General features: G+C 40.4%; 2 protein-coding genes across 2 annotated transcripts; both read right to left on the reverse strand.

Annotated features, from left to right (window-relative positions):
* Window positions 1-1,584: 1,584 nt before the first annotated feature.
* brox (BRO1 domain and CAAX motif containing) lies at window positions 1,585-15,228 on the reverse strand. The gene is made up of 13 exons (XM_085372767.1): window positions 15,150-15,228; window positions 14,553-14,672; window positions 13,157-13,263; window positions 10,894-10,990; window positions 9,756-9,851; window positions 9,301-9,373; window positions 8,580-8,685; window positions 8,224-8,313; window positions 7,410-7,495; window positions 7,219-7,300; window positions 5,881-6,031; window positions 3,720-3,879; window positions 1,585-3,631 (listed from the first exon to the last, which is right to left on the reverse strand). The coding sequence occupies exons 2-13, from the start codon at window positions 14,651-14,653 to the stop codon at window positions 3,548-3,550; spliced, it is 1,233 nt and encodes a 410-aa protein (XP_085228893.1). The 5' UTR covers window positions 14,654-14,672; window positions 15,150-15,228; the 3' UTR covers window positions 1,585-3,547.
* Window positions 15,229-16,072: 844 nt separating this feature from the next.
* LOC146616744 (alpha-1,6-mannosyl-glycoprotein 2-beta-N-acetylglucosaminyltransferase) lies at window positions 16,073-19,505 on the reverse strand. The gene is made up of 2 exons (XM_085372766.1): window positions 19,445-19,505; window positions 16,073-19,329 (listed from the first exon to the last, which is right to left on the reverse strand). Exon 2 carries the CDS (start codon window positions 19,069-19,071, stop codon window positions 17,815-17,817), a length of 1,257 nt encoding a protein of 418 aa, XP_085228892.1. The 5' UTR covers window positions 19,072-19,329; window positions 19,445-19,505; the 3' UTR covers window positions 16,073-17,814.
* Between the last annotated feature and the right edge of the window lie 1,219 nt (window positions 19,506-20,724).

Below are 20,724 nucleotides of genomic sequence, written 5' to 3' on the forward strand. Positions count from 1 at the left end.
TTAAAAGCCCTCACTGCAGCATACATGTCTGTGATGATACGCCCCCACCCCTGAAGCTTCGAGATCGCTCATGATCTCACACATAAAGGCATTGCCACAAAGTGATTCTTGATGTATGATGCAGTCAGTTGGACATTTGGAAACCTCATCAAATATTTCCTTCCCTGTGGTTGTGCCATGCATTGATTTTAATCCTAAAAGTTCCTCCGTAACACAGAGATTTGAGTCCACACCACGGATGAAGACTGAAAGCTGGGCAGTATCAGAGGCATCACTGCTCTTATCAACAGAGATGGAGAATGCAACACAATTGTTTTCCTTCTCCATCAGCTGGTTATATAGATTGGTGGCAACTTCAGGTGTGTGATCAGCTACTGTGTTTCTGCTCAGGCTGACATTTGAAAATGCTTGCTTTTTCTCTGGGCACACAACGTCGCAAACTTTCATCATACACCTTTTTTAAAGATCCAAACGGGACAGGCAAAAAAAAAAAAAAAAGAAAGGACACACCCGACCCATCCTTCAAATTCGGGGAAAAGGAGGACACATTTGTCGGCTGCATTCGGAGGAGTCTACGACAGCCTTCGGCGCGTCGCTGTGACGTAATCGGCCTACAAATGCATCCTCAGGAGGATGCAGCCCATGAATTTGGACACGACCAGGGTGTTAATGGGTCCTGTCGTGACTGATGCGCCAGAACACCAACAGAGTATTCTGGGATTTGTAGTATTAGCAGGAAATGCACTGTATAATACCAGCAGGCCAGCTCTAATAGTAATTTGGTATGGCTTTGCGGTCCAAATGTAATTAGGCTGCAGGCTAAATTTGGCCCGGGGGCCAGAGTTTGACACCTATGGTACAGGGTATTATAGGTTTGTATTATTGTAGGGTCTTTACCTTACATTATAAAAATTATGCCTTCCAAACCTTAGCGCCAAAACAGTTTCTCTCTCTCGCTCCGCACCCGTAGGTCTATGGCGTCTTTTTTTTAAAAAACAGTTGAAAACTGGACAGCTTACATCTATTCAGCCAGTCATTTGGATAATCTTTTGTTTATTATGTTGCTTTTGTGTAATTAAGATTTTTTTCTTCATTCTGTACTTTTGTTATCTTTACAATATTATAATGTTCCTATCTTACATAAATAAATTTTACTTACCAACTTTGAGGGAATAGAACTGAACTGTAGTAACAATCTGTTTACCACTGAGGTAGCTTAGTCTGGTTTACACATTGGAGGCAGATGCTGTGCAGGTAAGCTATGCTAACTGTTTAGCTTTAGCTGTTGCGTTTATAAACCGAGTCTTCTTGGCTACACAGGCATGGCCGATGACAAACCTTGTCTTTGCTGTCCGCCACCTAGATAATGGCTCTCGCCAGACTTGCATGCAACACCAGCCTCGCCATTTATGTTTATCAATCTGACTATATCGGCCACCAAGTATAAATTTTTACTTTGTTGATTTCGTGTGCTAGGGTGAGGAAGGAGAAATAGAAAAATTCTCACAGTTTGCCTGCCACAGTTTTTCAAATCCATTCAGTTCAGTTTTATTTATATGGCAAAAAACTTCAAAATAATAGTCACTACAATGAGCTTTGTATTGCAAGGACCTTACAATGACAGAGAGGAAACCTCAATCAGACAACGCCGATGAGCTAGCACTTGGCAACAGTGGGAAGGAAAAACTCCCTTTCAATAGGAAGGAACCTCTGGCAGATTGGTGTGTAGATTTGTTGTAGAGATAAAATTACAAGTCGTATGTTGTTCAAACACACATGGACCTAAGAGGAAAAGCTTTGTGTTTTGCATGTACCTGATGGTTCTTGTCCCATTTGCTATGCAGATAAAACAACTTGTTCTGTACATCGTAACCAAATTATTTGGGTATGAAAATAATGACTCTTCTTTCACAAAACATTTCTGTGTTGAAAAAATTTTTATCATAGTCTTTAGACCAGTTGTGTCAGTTTGACCTCTTGCGGACATGATGTGACAGTCTTGTTTTTACATCTACAAAAAGCCAAGAAGAAAAAAGTGAGTTTTAAGGGAATATTTAATACCATTTGAAATACCTTTTACATGAAAGACACCATCAGAGGAGGGGAGAGCTGCAAGAGTGCACAATGTAAAACCGGTGATGTGGCACACCCTAATGACAAACAGCTGTCTTAAAAAAGGATGTGGAACATATCAGAGTCCTGCCACACCTCCTGGATAAATTCACTGCTTTAAGTGTAATGACATCCAGTCTAATCAAAGCAAAGAAAAGCACAAGGATGAAAACAGGTGCACAACTCAATAAAAAGTCCAATGGTGAGATCAGGGAAGCAAATATACACCAAGGTTAAATGAGTTGGAGAATATTACAGTTTTGTTTCTCCAGTAATTAGTAACTTAACTTTTGTTTTTTATTAGACCTTTTATTTTGAAGTTGTTAGAGTCTGATGGATATAAGAAACTTCCTTGAAGCAGCTCTTCAAAAGCAAGTCACACACAAAGGTACAAATGTCGATGATAGGGCCTGCTTTCTGCACACTGTCAACTATTGACAACAGCACGTGAACATCTAACGAAAGTAAGCTGTTCGTGCATCAGTTCACACACTGAAACAGTACGATTGACTCCAACACCAGCAAAAACGTGATTGGACTTTATACCCTCTGAAGTGTTTTGGATTGTCTTGATAAATTACCACAAACACAAATAAATTAAAATTTTAGTTTTAAGGGATAACAGACACAAATTCACAACCTGATAAAGAATGATTCAGCCACAGGTAATAATAATAATAATAATATAGTTCCTTTAAATGAACAGTCAAAGTAGAAAACAGCTATGTCATGTACAAAAACTATAATACATAAGTCGTGATGTAAATATTGATTGTAAACTGCTACTACAGCTAAAAGAAAACCAAACTCAACGGCAAAATCATGTGCCGTCCTTTCTGTCTGTCCAGTATTGATTGGGATTCCTATTGATCAGTGTAAATATTTAAATGACGATGTTCTGGACACGTAAAATGCAATTTAAAAACTTACAGTTTCAATTATCTTATTCCCAGATATACAGGCAGAGTGACGGAGTGCAGTTTCCCACATTTACTCTTTTGGATTAATTACATTGCATTTATATGTAGTGCTAACTATTCAATATCAAAGTTTAAATATCTACTGCATTTTTATGTTTTAGGCCACTTTAAGCCTCTTTAATAAGTCAGTTTCCATTATCTGAGTTATCTATAATCAGTGCGACCAGTTTACAATGCAGCTGAAGGCACCACTGACACAACCATGGGACCCATAAGGCTTGTTTATTTTCATGTCCTAATTAAAAGTGATTCTCACAGAGTGAGACATTTTGAGTATCTGGTCACATAACTGGCTCTGACTTAGACAGTTATAACTGCTAAATGTAATATACATGTCTAGGATGAATGTACAACATGAGGACTAAATATTGCAAGAAAAGAAAGCATCTCTGGAGTTATGTGAGGAAAGTAAATGGATGTCGTGAAACAGGCTGAAAATGTACTGAATGGAAAGTTTAGGAGAGGATGCAGCCTGTGTCCTTCTGAGGCTTCAAGTCAGGTTCCTTCACTGGCTTCACCTCCTCCTCCTTGGGTTTGGCCTGCACATCAAGTAATATTTATAATACCACCAACAACTATAACATTGTTATGAAATAATCTAGAATAAATAACTGATTTGGTGTGTACCTTGTCGTTTTTGGCTCCCTTTGTCAGATCGAAGGTGGCGTAGACCTCAGGAGTGCACTGCTCACTGAGAGGTGGCAGCTCAAATGGGACGGGCTCAGCCAGGCCGTAGCTCGCCTTCATGTCCAGCTGCGGCGGCTCAGCCGGGACTTTATGGAAGTATCTGTCCAAAGAAACAAGTAGAAGGAAGAATTTCAGGTTTTCATGTTTGAATGCTTTCCCTGTTGTTACAAAGACCCTTTCTAAGGGTAACTTAAATATGTACAAGACTTAACCGTGCAAATGGGAATCCTCTGTTGTGGTTCTCACTTAATCATTGTCAGCTGGGTCTTTAAATGGTTTGTGATCAACTTAACTCACAACTCAAAAGTTTTTTGCAAAACTGCCAGATGTTATTGTCACACTGTTATCAGCCTGTGTCAGTTAAGGGTCATAGTCTGTGAAGGTTCTCAGTCATCCAGGTCATCGTAGTCAAAGGAGCTTGCAAAGAAAAACATCTGGACTTCTTTAAGTTGCTTGAAGACGTTTCACCTCTCATCCGAGAAGCTTCTTCAGTTCTAAGGTCAAATGGTGGAGAGTCCCAGATATAAACCTAGTGGGAGTGACCCCCCACAGAGGGACAAAAGGACCCCCTGATGATCCTCTAATCGCCTGAGCCAAGGTGTGAAACTGGGTGTGGGTCCCAAACAGCCAGAGTTTCGGGTGTGTTCATTGTGAACATAGATGGCAAGAGGAGTGAAAGAAGCCATCTATGTCCACTGTGAGCGACCATCTTTGAACAGAGGCGGGGCTTACGACACCAACTCTCTGCCATCTATAATCCAGTTTTGAGATCCCTTCCCAGACGCCTTAACGCCCACTCACATCCCGGGCCATCTGACCTCAGGAATTCGCATGATAAGGTGGGGCCAGGTTTCACAATGAACACACCCGAAACTCTGGCTGTTTGGGACCCACACCCAGTTTCACACCTTGGCTCAGGCGATTAGAGGATCATCAGGGGGTCCTTTTGTCCCTCTGTGGGGGGTCACTCCCACTAGGTTTATATCTGGGACTCTCCACCATTTGACCTTAGAACTGAAGAAGCTTCTCGGATGAGAGGTGAAACGTCTTCAAGCAACTTAAAGAAGTCCAGACGTTTTTCTTTGCAAGCTCCTTTGACTAAGGGTCATAGTAATTTACACATAGACTTGGTTCTAGTATCTCTTGTCTTAAATTCAATGTTTTCCCTGCTTTTACCTGTGCCTGACACAGGAAAGGTACCTCTAGCCACCAGCACGTGGCATTTATGCATCTACAGAGTGACTGGCATTAAAGCGCAAAGTAGAAGAAGAAAACAACAATCACCAAACTGCTGACCAATGAAATGTGTGCTATACTGAAATTAGATGCTACTGTACAAACAGGAACAGGCATCAACAACTGTTTACATAAGGATGGCTATAAACTAGGAGGTAGAGTGGGCTGTCCAGTTTTATTTACATAGCTCGAAATCACACCAACGCTTTAAACTGTAAAAGACCCTACATTAATCCTCATGTTGAGGTGTTTCTATGTGATAAGAGTAAAAGCATGAATGTGTGTGAATGGGACAAATGTAGCTTGTAGTGTAAAAATGCTCTTTGGTTTATTCGATTCATTTGCAGTTAGAAGCAGGCGGGTTTTGTGGCGATACAGCAGGCAGGGCCAGTGCTGTGGAAAAATGAACAATACTCCGCTCACCTCCAACATGCAAATATATTTAACTTTTCAGGCGACAGCTGGGCACTATAGTGAGGTCACGCGTTAGTTTCAGGTGAAAAAAAATGAGAGAAAATAATATTTTGACAATGACGCCCAACAGAGCTATCTCTATGATGAACACATGCAAATTCACAGGAACATAAACCCGAAGCTGAGCGTTTGTGCAGGTGAAGCTCAGGGCAGCCAGCTGACTGTTTAATCTGACGACACACAAATGTGCCTTTGTGTGAGTGGAAAATGTGTTGTTAATGATTGAAAACATGTCCTCAGAGTTTGACTCCTGAGCGCCACGGGAACCACGACGTAAACATTGCATCATCTCGTCACATGTGTGACGGGGAAAGTGTAGAATCTGAGCCACAACTCTGTGTGTGTGTGTGTGTGTGTGTGTGTGTGTGTGTTTGGGGTCTGGCTGACTCACATGAAGCCATTTTCTCTCTGGCACTTCTCCAGCGTCATTTTAATGAGGCCACCCAGCTTGAGGAAGAACAGCTGCTCCGATGGTTTGGCCGTTGTACCCGGGCCTTTGGTCTGACGGTACTCTTTACATAGTGACTCAGCGCGGGAGTAACCTACACGCAGATGTTGTTGTGTTAACACAAAATATATCCAGGGAACAAAGAAGGGGAAACAATTCAAACACAACTCTAAGATCTGCTGCAGCAATCACACAGGAAGCTCCTGTTTGGTAACCTACATCAGCGGTCCCCAACCGTTTGTGCGCCACGGACCGGTTTATGCCCGACAATATTTTCACGGACCGGCCTTTAAGGTGTCGCGGATAAATACAACAAAATAAAACTAGTACCGGTACCGAAAAAAAGAAGATTTATTCATAACACACGTGAAAAGACCCAGGAAAACAGAGTTAACGATAAAAACGATGACAAAATAACGCTGAAAACCGATAAAACCCCTGAAAAACATACATTTCAGACCTGAGCCTCAACTCTCGCGGCCCGGTACCAAACGGCTCACGGACCGGTACCGGTCGGAGGCCCGGGGGTTGGGGACCGCTGACCTACATGACTGAAGCCAAGTGAGCAGGTAACACTGAGTAAGCACTGCAGTCTGCAAAGAACAGAAGTAACAGTCTTCTGTAAGGCATGGACTTCCGTTTTCTGATTAACACAATTAATGAAGTACTTTATTACAAAATTTAGTAATTACAAAATTACTAAATTTACAAAAGAATAACGCAAAAAAAAAAGTTTTTAAAACGCACACAACACTAAACGACGGACGGTTCTTTTAGAAGCAAAGACGGAAGAAATAGGAGCTTTACAAATTTATCAGACCACAGCCTAACATAAGACTTGTGCTGTAATGAGCAAAGTCACATTTACCTCTGCAGAGGAGGGAATGTGTTTGTGTGCGTGTGTGTTGTTTTGTCTGAATTCTAATCAAACTTAGGAGTGCAGAGTTGGTTAGCAATTCATTCAAGCTTGCCTTACAGTCTTCAAGGTCAAATCAATGATTTATTAGTGCAAAAGTCTTATACCTTATAAACTGTGATTTGTGTATTTTCAACATAGAAACATACAGAGCTATTTAAGACTGTTTTAACAGGTTTAAGGCACGTAGGGAATGATATATGGGGATTCTTAGTATGACGTTGCTCGTATATATTAAATACAATAGTATTCCCTTTAAAGTAAATACTGCACAGAGAGTGAGCTGCCTGGGTGAAAGTTTGCGCTCTCGACGTGCTTGTTTACGTCTCTGTAATTGCTTTACACATTACAACATGCATACATACATTTCTCTGCTTCCTGGAGAGATCTGATAGCTTCTCCACATTTGTCACTTGCCAGCAGTGTCTGTCCATGATAGCAGTACGCCTGCAAACACAAACTCAATGACAACAATCTTAACACTTTGTTTGTTTGAATTCTGTAAACAGAATAGTTGTTTTATTAACCTATAGCTGTGCTGCAAACTTTAGCTTACATAAGCCATGTAGAAGAGCTGCTTCAGTTGGAGATACTTCCTCCACTTGCTGCTGCACTCTGGCTCCAAGGTGTTCAGTGTGTGGTCTGCAGAGACAGAAAACTGACCTTCATATCTTTTCAGTAACCATCATTTTATTTTCTAGGCTCTTGGTCAACAAACCAGAAAGCTTCCCATTGTGCCTGGTCATCCAGAAAGCACAGTTGCCTCAGTGACTTCATTTGTTGGAAGGCATACATTATAACTTGATACCTCAAAGTCAGAAATGCTGACTGAGAGTTCTCCTGAGTTTCAGCTCTTAGCTTTGAACAGTTCATTTCATTCAATTCAATTTTATTTACATAGTCCCAAATCACCAAAACAGTTGCCTCAAGGTGCTGTATTTATAAAGCGAAGACCCTCCGACAAGATGTCCAGTCTTGCTTCTTTCAACCATCTTGAAAATAAAACCACTACATTTCATTTATTTTCTCAAGCCTCGACTGCTACATCTTCCTCCTCTATGGCTCAAACAAAAAGTCACTTTCTCATTTCCAGCCGGTTCAGAAAGCAGCAGCTCAGCTTCCTGTTGGTTTCATTCGTTGCCAGCATGTAAAAGCAAGTCCGACTGGCATTACACCTTGTCTAATTTTATTCATAGTTGTTTTTCTTTTCTTTTTAATGTTTCCCACCTAAATGTAAAGACTGGTGCTCTGTTTAAATCGTCGATCCTGCTTCTCCCTGTCTGTCAAAATACTTAATAAACTGTTTCTAAAGGTGCCATACCAATAAGGTTGATAAAAAGCTTTATTTTACTTGTGTCAAAAGTACAGACCAGCTTTTTGATAGAAGTTTGCAGTCTCAAATGCCAAAGCTGCGATGATTGTCGCATTGTGTTTCAGTTCAATTGCTCTGGCAATGGTCACTGTAAAAACAAACGAGAGGAAAGAACCAAACGTTGGCACACTGTGTCAGTGATGATTGATGATTAATGATTATCAGTGTAACATGGATTCTGACTCAGGCCATTAACTGTCAGATTATTTGCAGAGTAAGCCTTTTTATTTTTATAATATATAACATATATTTTATAATATAACAGATTTTAATGACCATCTTAAACATCAGAGATGAGAGGAACAATATCATCAGCGATCTGCACGATCACTGCACAGTGATCACTGTCGTTACCTTCCTGTGCTTCTGCCTGACACTGGATGATGTATGCATCAATGACTCGGGGCTCCAGGTCTCTGCCCTTTTCAGCTGGAGTGATGAGGCGAGGGATGTGGACATCCTGTAAAGAAGATATCAGAATAAATAAATAAATAAATAAATAAATAAATAAAACCTATAGCTTATATGTCTTAAATCCCTCAATCTATTTGCTTGTAGCTAAAAATAAGAAGAAGAAAAAAAAGAAAGAAAAACTGTAGTACCGTATTTTCCGCACTATAAGGCGCGGGTAAATCCTTTAATTTCCTCAAAAATCGACAATGCGCCTTATGTATGAATTCTGGTTGTGCTTAATGACCTCAAACCGATTTTATGTGGTGCACGGCGCTCAAAAATCTGTCAAAAATGTTTTAGTATGACTTTGGTAAGCTACGAAGCCACACCGCCAGATGGATTGTCAGAGCAATACGGCTACGGTAGTCAGGAGCCTCGGGGAGTAATCCGGGTCCTAAACTCCGTCCGTTTCAGGTCCCAAAGTCAAACGAACACTGCGGCATCAATGAGAGTTAAAAACTGTCTAAATTATTTCATCTGTAATAAAAGGAGGTAAAGTGTGTCATTAATGTTTTCTGCAGGGGAACTGCACTGATCGGCATCCACTTTTTGTCCTAAGCGTCAGTTTGTATAATAAAACCTTTCCAGTTTCCACTGAGGAAAGAATTGACATCTCCCTCACCTTAAGATTTTTGAAGATTCCAGCAGCAACCTTTAAGCTTCGGTGAACGTCTTTCGCTTCTGTCTCTGATACACTGTGTAACAGGTAAACATGAGCAGAAATAAAGTAACAACAACAAATAATAGCAATGATTTCAAGGTCATTTAAACCAATTAAAACCTTTCAATGAGCATTAGTGGCATTAGGTTAAGTGGTGATTCTCTATGTGTTAGACCTGTGATAGAGAATGTATGCATGTATAGATGGACCAATTAAATAGTGTCAGATATTGCACCTTAAAAATCTAACATTGTTTTTGTAATACTTTATGTTCAAAAGTCATGATATTCTGTGCATATTCACATTAGTCACAGCGTCCTTTGTTTTTGATGAGGTATTAAAGTATGAAACTAAAGTAATTTGTAAAATGCATTTATGCAGAATAGTTTCACAGAAGAAGCCAAAAAGGCTCTTACTTTTCCTTTCCTGCCATTCTTGAGGCAAACTTTGTGTACCAGATGGCAACATTAAAGGCCATGGAGATCAGTTCAAAGACTGCATCCTGCTGGGCACTGGAAGGAGAGTAGGGAGAGACGGTGAGTTAAGAGAGAAGAAAAAAAAAAAAAAAAAAAGCCAGCGAGCTGCTAATCCACTTTTCTATGCAAGCAACCTTTACGTGGTCATTTGAGATAATATTTTATGTTGCTGGACAGACCATAACACAGGATTAGACTCAGCAAGACACCGCCTAGATTAGATGGGTACATTCAGTTCATTCAGTTTGATTATTGTTATGAAATTTAATTTATTTGTATTTACTTAGCTAAGGAGGAAGGGTTTTTTTGTTTTGTTTTACTCTTTTGCTTTGAGCCCCATGTACATGAGCTGCATGCTAAATGATCTTTTGTTAAAAGGGTTGGCATAATAAGCATGTGCTTCAGCCAGTACCTTTTGATTAGCCTTGTCTCGTGCTTTCTTGCAGATCTTTATTCTGTATTCATTGAGATATTTGAATGCTAATCAATAAATAAATAAATTCTTCCACTCATGACAACAAATACTGAAAATAACTCAATTGGGTATTATAATGTATTTTTCCCAATTTAAGAAGTCATCAGCTCTGCCCAGAGGTCTTCATATCAGAAGTCTTTCTGTAATGTTTCATTTATGGTAAATGGCCTGTATTTATATAGCGCTTTACTAGTCCCCAAGGACCCCAAAGCGCTTTACATATCCAGTCATCCACCCATTCACACACACATTCACACACTGGTGATGGCAAGCTACATTGTAGCCACAGCCACCCTGGGGCGCACTGACAGAGGCGAGGCTGCCGGACAGTGGCGCCACCGGGCCCTCTGACCACCACCAGTAGGCAACGGGTGAAGTGTCTTGCCCAAGGACACGACGACCGAGACTGTCCAAGCCGGGGCTCGAACTGGCAACCTTCCGATTACAAGGCAAACTCCCAACTCTTGAGCCACGATCGCCCCATATGTTTAAAAAAATGTTTAAAGCTGCTAGCTCTTAGATAATTCATCACTGTATCATTAAACATGAACGAGATTTCTTCCACTTACTCTTAGACTAGAAGTACTCCCTCTGTGTCCTTACCTTGGCGTGTTTCCTTGTAAGGTATCGGTCCACTTAAAGTTCTGGATGAACCTCATCTTGTTCTCCTGTGTAGTTCCATCCAAGGGCATGATAAAGCCTAATGCATCATAAAGATTTTTTAAAGACGGGCAAAGAGACTGCTGGTTAGATGCAGAGCAAAATAAGTGAGACACAATTCACAACCATTGAACTGGGTAATAGAAAACAAAACATTCTCATTTACAATTTATTTATTACATTATTTAACCTCCTAGGACCTGACGTCCACATGTGGACAGCACATTTTGGGTTGACTAAAATACCAAATTTTGCTCTACAAGGGTCTGATATCCACTTACGAGGACGTTATACTGCCACTGTTCTATCGAAATTCAAAACCAATGTCCTCATATGTCGATCTCATTTTTCTCAGAAACAAAAATCAGGTTAAAATAATAATAATAATAATAATAAAAATCAGGTAATTCTTTGTTTTTACATTCATCAGGTCCCAATCAGCTTAAATGTCAAAGAGAAATTAAAAATGCATGCCATGAAAGAGTTTGGATCTTAGGAGGTTAAATACAGGCAATTACTAGACAAGAGCAGGATCTGTGTATATGCAAGTGATGATGAGAAGGGAACTCTTAGAAATACACAGTTGCGACTGAAGCAGCAGCCTCGATTGCATAAATTCCCAAGTCTTACACACAATCTTGTCACTGGGTCCTTTTTTTTAATTTTTTTTTATTAACACCAGTTTACGCTGATGCAGTTCATAAATCTGGTCCATCATCTCCATGTTGCACTTGTTACATTTGCTACATTACCAGTTGGTGACAGCGTGACAGGTTTGTGCTATGGTGTCAAAATAACCACACACGGAGACTTTTCTAAAACATTACAGTAACGTAACAGAACAACATAAAATACAAATATAAAAAATATGATATTCTATTAAAGTCACTGTAATGTTGGTATAGTTTTAAACATAGTGGTTCTCAGACTTTAATGTATTTTAAACACTGCATTGTAGTATTGATGCGGTGGAAACCCAGTCTTACATTTTTATGTTAGTATTAGATCATGTGAAACATTAAGCAGATATAGGATTAGTAGATTAATACAGGATGTTAACCACTACGCGGTCAGACCCAAATTTTATCAATAGGGTTCTGCACGTTTGTGGAAGATCAGTGTCGTTTTTACAGGGAGTAAAATGCTGAAAACCTGTTGTTATGGCCACACTAGTCCATCAACATACAACAGTATTTATACATTTTGTGCATTCTCCTATTCATTCCTCAGTTGGTAGAAACCAAAGAGCCACTCCATAAACACAGAAGAGTCGCTTCAACAGGACAAGACTCAGCTGTACATCTGCTCCTAAAGGATAGCAGTCACTCTTTTGAGGATGCCAGCGTTCACATTTTGGACAGAGAAGACAGATTATTTGAAAGAGGAGTGAAAGGAGGTCATCTACGTCCAGAACAGGAGGCTTATGACACCAACTGTCAGCCACCTAGAATGTAGTTTTCAGATCCCTTCCGAGCCCCCCCCCCCTACATCCCAATAAGTCACATGGTGAGGCAATGGTTTCACCTGAAACCTCTGCTGGTAATGATGCACACCTTTTTTCACACCTTGGCTCATGATGACAACACACGATATTAACAGTGCGTCAATGACTCTCCAAAGGAAAATCCCCCACTAGGTTTTAAATATCAGGGAGCTGAAGAAGCCTCTTGAATGAGAGGTAAGAATATCTTGAAAAATCTTATAGAAGTCCAGTCGCCTTCTGTTCAAGCTCCTTACATTAGCCATCTTCTCTGGATATAAAAAGTGAGTTCTGTCTCAGTTTGTCCTCACTACTGACAAACAGGGATGTCCAAATTCAGAGATGACACCAGTTTCAAAGGGCCACACTCAGTTAGATGCAAATACAATGTTGTTTTTGAAGTCTTTGAAAATCAAGACTGTTTCATGGCAAACATTAAGATGGGAAGGAAGGAGTTATTTCTCTCTTGAATCTGTCTTCCTTTATCGACTTTGCTGTCTACACCAAAAAGTTGCAGGTGCGATCTGGGTATGCATTTCTGTACAGACTACAGATGAAGCTAAGCAGGCAAGAATGTATAGAGAACCTAAACTGTTATGGAGACCAAATTAAAATTTGTTTATAGCCAGAGCTGTGGCCCCTAGGCCATAACTTTGATATCCTATCTGTATCTAAAGTTATCTTGGAAAAAGATAAAAAGATACCCTGAAATGCTGGTGAACAAACCTTGAAGAAGGGAGAAGTATGCATCTGTGGCATTCTTCATGATCTCAGGATTGCAGGTGATATCAGTGAACATCTCCAGCAGCCTCGCTCTGGTTGTCCTCAGGTCACTGAACATATCACAAATAGTACTGTTGCTTTGTGGACAGCCATATTCAGTGAGACTAAATTTGAACAAAACTCCACCATTGCCTGGTCCCAAGTCCAGGATGAGAAAGGAGGAGGGTTGAGCATGGGCTAGCAACCCCACCCTCTAAAAAAATAAATAAAACAATCATGCTACAGAAACGGCCCTATGCTCCACCAGGAGTCTACAGGAAAATTGATTGACATTTGAACAAATCATTGCCATTGTTGTTTAGCAGTGAGGCGACTGAGATTAGGTGATCAAATAATGGTACCAGTAGCATAGTAATGGTCAAATGCTATCCGATTGTTCAGTGATGACGCGACGAATCCTACTTCCGGGCCTAAAGTAGTCTGAGTTTAATATGGCTTGTGTGTTGTTAACATGTTTAATGTTTTGTATTTTCTTCTATTTAATCTCAAAAAGCTCCTAAAACAGTCAGTGATCCCTGTTGACCTCCCTCGGCTTTTATTACCACTAATCATTTATTTAAGCTCAGTTTTTAAAACCTTAGGATGTAACTACAGCCCAGCCCATGCTGCAGTATATGAATGACTAACCTCGTATTGTGGATGGATTATCTCAGTTGTTCTCCTGACTGAAGTTTGGTCCTTTTACAGCATCCTGCCATGCGATTACATTTGTTCCTGACCACCGAGAACACTCACGTAACTTTTATCGAGTGGAAAAAAAGTTAGCTTGTTTATATTATGCTAACATAGCTGTGTCGCTAGCGGTCACGTAGCACATCATTATATACCAGCTAGCCCAACTTCAGTAACCCTACAAACGTCACTGCTGTTTAGTTTTCTGTCTTCATTTATGCTGGAAGTGATAACAGAGCTGTACGTTTTAATTTGTTTCCAAAACCCCGCAGTCAGGACAAGCTATATTGTATTTAGATAGAAGCTAGCGAGCTAACTCCCTGCTAACTTCTAACTCCGTTAAATGTCATAAATTCCGTTTTCATGGATGCCTGGATGTTAAACTCAATTGTTACACCTGGTAGAGCAGAACGCTGATCATTTTATTAAAGATGAAAGACTTAAGACAGTTTTTCAACTCTCAGTAATGCCATAGTGATCGTTTGATATATGGACCTGCAGCGGACTTTAGGTCCAGACACGGCTAGTGACGTCAGACTGAACAACCGGATTGATAGAGGGTAAGAAACTATACATAGCAGTTTATTAACCAACTGTGGTCATGGTGACGAACACAGTCCATTGTGATATCCCTGCTCACGGTGTATCAGGTGGAGATAAGACATACTTGCATATCTTATTGGCTGCTGGGCTCCCTGCCACCCCATAGAAGTTAAAGGACACAGGAGCTGTCGCCTTCAGTGGGTTTCTGTGAAACCAGTGTGCCATCCTGTGAATGAATACACACCTACAAGACAGAGGAACAGTGTGACAAACAGTTAACAATTGAGATAAAGGCGATTTAGATGACTGACACGCTAAAATGCCACAAGTTACGTGGATGACAACCTTAGTTGTTTAAATATCAAGCAGCGCTAGCTAACAAATCTGTGACGTTGGCTAGCGTTATTTCACCATCACGGTGGCTACAAGTATCCGTGTCAGCACTCCAAAAAAAGCGCTTTTAAGTACTAACCAAACTTACTGTGAGAAACCAATAAATCGTTAACATTACTTTAAGATGCCGTGTACACCGTTTCGTTTAGTATTTTTCTTGTCTGTTCTTGACTAAAGTGCATTACGTAAGCTTCTAACAACAGCCGCTAACGGCTAACACTATGTACAGTTCCAAACGTACGGGATTCGTTAAAAAGACATTACGGCTGCCTTCTAAACAGACAAGTGAACTGAACATATTCAAATACAATAGAAACTGTTCTGTTACCTGTCGGAGCTTGTTATAGAGCTGACGTTTAATAGCCTTATTGGAAAGTCTCTCAGACTACAAAACTTACTTCCGGAAATAAATACGGCATAGTAAATAGCCAATGACAAAGCCCGATTCAGTCACCTGACATGCATCCCAGACAACGAGCTTCTGTTTTGTCGAGGGTTCCGAGTGGCCGGTGTCGTCCCAAAAAAGCCATCATAAGCCAAAATAGTGACTGCCGATGTTTCTGTGCGGATTTAATGTGTATGCTGGTAAATAAGCTGCAGGCACCTGGATTTACAAGTGGGTTATATTTAAAACTAAGAAAACCTGCTTTGCAAGTATCCGAATGACTCTGCAGTTTGGACCCCTGTGCTGTACACCGTAATTAATCAAGTCTTTTTTTGGCCACTTAACATATCTGTTATATTTGTCGAATTTCTGATGTCCTTTTGACCAGATCTCTCTTGAAAAATCTATTTTATATCAATGCCGCTTTTAATTTATTGCCAAAATGAAGTTATTTGGCAATAGCAGACTAGCCACAAATAACCTTGTGACAAGAATATACTTTCTGGCTCAAAACGATGTATATAATGCAAATTATAGAGGAATCTGTGAATTACAATAGTTTAAATAACAGCAATCCGTTGTTTGGCAAATCCCCAAAATCACTTTTTAGCATGACACTACAAAGGCTATAAAGATGCAACAATAAGCTTCTTTTTAAGATGTGACCTTCCACCTGGGGTTATTTCATCTGCCGAGGTGCCTTGTTAATGGTTTCAAGGTGTTACATTATATTCCAACAATTTCCTGGAAATACCTTTCCAGTATATGCAAAGCATCACTTTCCCAAGAATAACCTTTAAAAAAACAAAAACAAAAACAGACACCCATGGCATACACACTGATCTTTGATTGTCTGAAACGCTGCCATTTTTATTTGATGACCAGTACAAAAACACATTCAATATGTATAAATGCCCACTGACCAGTAGGACATACTTCTATGTAGCGCTAAATTCTTAGGAATGTTTCCCGGAAGAACCAATTACAATAACTGGTTGTAACTGAAGCATTATTTAGTGAATACATTAATGGCAGTATGTTTAGAAGTGTAAAAGAAAAGTGTCACAAGGGATAACATTTATTTTATTTTCCCATCATCCTTCAAAAGTGAGCAATGAGCTAGATCATTAATATCAACATAATAAAAACAATGACAAAAAAAATAGTTTGTCTCATTCTCAGCAAGTCAGGAATCAGCAAAACAACAGGTACACACACATACACCAGATAAAGTGTTGTGTATAAAGTACTTGTGTGTACTGTAGGAATCATTTCATTATCACATTCATTTCAGTTGTTAGAGAGCACACAGAGGTGCACCAAAACCAGATCACACCAGGTATTACACCTATAGTATACACAATGCCAGTGTAAAAATATTCTTTACAAACTACAGACTGAACATTTTGGTAAAAAGCAACATTCACATTTCACTTTCCCTAAATATCGAATGGACAAAGACCATAAACTATCAAAACAAATGTTATTCTGCATTACTGGAATTTCTGGTCAAAAACAATGTTAACAATACAGCTTTAAAATCTATTCTAAAAGAAGGCCAGGCAGAAAAGGCATATTAGGTCAGCTTAAAGGCACTAAATGTATCATTACACCTAGTTTTATTCACCCAACATTTGCACTTGAAAAAGATTTTTTCTATAGAACCATAACAGATAATTACATTATCATTTAGTCCATTTTGTCAACAATAAAAAAGTGCTAATGTAGAAATGCAGCATTACAAGACCCTGATCCTGCTTCCAAATAGTTCACTTTTGCATATCAGAAAGAGAATAAGCCACCTCCTGCTTTTACAACTGGGAATCAATAAGTCAGGGAGTTGGAAACTGATTAAATTGTCATTTTCACCCCAAAAGAGAGATCCCCATTTATATCAGACAGACACTGAATGTTACAAAGAAAATTCCATTTACAAAGTCATTCATTCCAACAGCTAGCTTACAAACATCTGCTGTAAGATGATGCTGCAACGTTCCTCATGTACTGTCTTTCACACTTTGATTAAAGCTGTAAGTCTGAATTATACGCGTCTTTACTTTAAAACGTACCAAAGACGCACATGAGTAAAAACATTTAATTTCAAACGTTTGATAATAACAGTGTAAAAATCATGTTGCAACAAACTGAAATGTAAATGTAAATAAATGAGTGCAGTGCTCCAAGTTACAGAATTCGCAAATAAATTCAGAAATGACAGTGCGTATGTGCACACTCTGGATATGGTTTACTCTCAGTTTACAACAAAGTGCAATATATATATAGTCTAATTTTGTGGCTTGTAGGAAACCCAGAGAGCTGCTGACATTCAGTTGAACTGAGCTTGCAGGCAGCATACAGAACAAATTTCAACAAAAGGTGTTGGCACCCATACATCTTTGGTAATTTAAGAAAAAAAATATTGTCTTTACTGTGCTGAACAATGCAGTATGTTTAGATGTGATTTGGTCCAATTTTGGGGGGTGATCATTTAAAAAGAAAACAAACAAAAACAAAACACTGAAAGCGAAGACAACCCAATGCAGCCCCTAAAAAGCCTGAAAAAGTCTTTTTCAGATGGCACACCTGTAGAATGTTAAAAAGTCGCAGTTCAGAGTCGTTTGGCGTAGTTATTACATAGGATGTGATCGCGAATGTCTCCCCATCCTCCGTTCTTCATGTGCGCTTTGTGCGCCACCGGTTCTGCACCATCGAGGACAAGTGATGGAGGAAAGAGGCCGGCCTTAGCTTTCTGAAGTCCTTCGTCAACCTTCTGCGCGGCCCACTCTGGTCTGCAGTTCTCCTTCTGGTGAAGTCCACAGTCTCCTGTGTGAAGAACCCTGGAGCCCAGTGCTGCCGCCACTTTGAGGGGCTTCGATATGCAGGTTCCAGAGATGTGCTGCAAAGTCCAGTCCCAGTTGTAGTCGTCGTACGTGCAGAATTCATTGTTGCACCCCATCAGCTTGTAGTACACCTCCCTGGAGATGGCCATGCCTATGTTGTGTTTGGTGGACATCCAGCCTGTGGTCAACACCTTGTTGGATAGTGCGGTGAAACCATCCAGGCCATTATGGTTACCCAAAGCCAGCAAGTCACAGTCTGGGCAGTTGTTTTTTCTGAACTCGATCATTGATTTATAAAAATGGAAAAAGTCTGGTAAGATGTAGTTGTCTTCCTCTAGAAATACTGCATAGCCACTGTAGCCCTGCATCGCCTGCACTCGCTCCCACACGAAGTGCAGCTTCCACCACCAGTGGTGTTTGGTTTGAGTGATGAAGGCTTCTCTGTAATGACCGTAGGAGTCAGGGTGTTCTGCATTGAGGCATTCTGTTTCCAGAGCCCTGTCCTTGGATATGTCTCGGGGGCAGTCTCGTGGATCCTGCCCAGGAAACTCTCTGGGATACAGCTGAGTGCTGAAGGGGAAATAAATCTGCAGTACCTTGCAGAAAGTTATCCCTTGAACAATTGTGTTGATTTCCTCTGAAAAATAGTCATGGCTAAAGATGAGGAGGAAACTGTGGACCTCAGCAGCTTTGGCCAAAGATTTGATAAGCAGGCTGAGGTATTCTGGTCTGTTGTGGACTTGCACAACCAGCACCAGCCGAGGGTCCCCTGGAAATCTGTCTGCATTGTAAACAGACTGCTTTAAGTTGGCACTGTAAACGGACTGAGTTAGCTCTGACAGCGACCTGAAGTTCAACTTTACCGGGTCACTAGAGCTCACGCCCGGGTTCTTTTTTACGGTGTTACCGGGTCCGCTTGTGTCATCAGAAACTAATAACACGCGTGTTGAAAACAAAAGAGTAACAACTACGAATGAAATGCCGAGAAGCGCGAGCAGATTCCTCTTGAGCAGCCGAAACCTCATTTTCTTTAAGTAAAAACACACTCCGGAGTTAAATAGCAGTGGCGTTCATTCACCTTGTCGCGCGCCTCTTCGCCACAAACTTCCGTGCAACATTGCGTCCTCGCGCTCCTCCTCATGAACGCTCCATTGTCGCGTGACAGTTCTTGAACTGTGTGTCAAACGCTTCCTGACGGTTGCTCTAAAAAAGATGTCGAGGGCTTTCCAGAGGAGAGCCGTGTCATTTGTTACACAGTCGCTCCTGCCGCTTGTTTTTAACACCTGTGTGTGGAAAAGTAGAAGCAAGCGGTTTGACCAACTTCATAAAACTTACGTGTACATTTAGCGGTTAAGAAAAAGGGAAGTTAACTGTCCGTTGTTAGCTTGTTTTACTTACCCGAAGTAGTTGTACTGTGTCAACACGATACTACCAGGAAGAGGATGATAGGACTGTGATACATGTTGGGTTCAACTTGTTGACTGCTGACGTGTACAATCCAACCAACTGGGGGAGAGCGCGACGTCCTGCTCAGCGAATCATGATCCTGCGTATAGCTCCGTAACATGAGAAGGAAATGTAGATCAGAGCCCATTTGATTGGTAAATGATAGCGAATGTTTTATAGAAGGGTGCTGCTTTCACTGCAAAGACTTTGGAATTAGATATTTGCTTATTACGTGGTGTATGAAATTAGACTGTTGTATGTAGGTACTAAAGCCATTGAGTGAAATAAGAGTGACTGGGACTGTTTGTTTTTTGCTCTCCTTTTTTCTCCCTTTTTACTTCTCATTCGAGTAAGCGTTCTGCCCCTAAATTGAAAAAACAAATCTATTTGGGGTGGAATCAAGGTTAGGGATGCTAAAGGAGGCATGGCACTCTGGTTACATTCAGGTGATGAGGGAAGTTATTTTGGGTGGTTTGGAGAGCACCCTATTAATCTGTGATGTAAGCTAGAATAAGGACTGTACATCATTTGAAATGTCCCATTCTAAACTGAACCTTTAAGAATCCACCCACGCTATAAAGCTGCCTTTTGTTGCTGTCACATCATCTCCCAGTGGAAGTAGCTGGGAACTGTGATGGCACACCCTCCCTGGGCGAGGCCTGGGATTTCAAAGTAGGAGTATTTGTTAAGTGTGTTACCTTCGGCATGTCACAACCCTCCATGTTTACCATATTAGCTACAACCACCTGGGAAGTTCTGCAGTCTGACCTGTAGAAACACCAAACATGTGGGTCACTGGTCAATACTAACGAAAGAAAGTTGAGATTAGATTGATCTCGGTCACAAATATTTGTTATTATTTATTTTTTGGCTGACTGTAAGTCTGAAAACATAAAGGTGATCAGTTCTGTATATAATATGCAAACTGTTTCTTTTTTGCATTATTTATAGCTTTTTTTGTTATCAGCTAAGCTGGTTAGCATTGTTTCCATTGATAAATGTAACAAACTAAAAACAGCCTGGTAACAAATCGAGGACCACATTACAACACTTTATACCGGTTGTGTTGCAGTAGTGAATTATATTTGTGTTTCAGTCAACTGCCTATCTGGTATACTCTTAATCTATTGACCTTACAATAAAAAAAATTGTTTTAGGTTATTTCAGTTTCCTCAACCTATGCTTTACACCCTGCTGGATTCTTGCCCCAATCAACGATGTCATGTCACACC

Source organism: Diplotaxodon limnothrissa, linkage group LG15 (assembly GCF_057381915.1).
Source record: "Diplotaxodon limnothrissa isolate DT_005_m linkage group LG15, D_limnothrissa_male_GT1.1, whole genome shotgun sequence".
Taxonomy (NCBI): Eukaryota; Metazoa; Chordata; class Actinopteri; order Cichliformes; family Cichlidae; genus Diplotaxodon; species Diplotaxodon limnothrissa.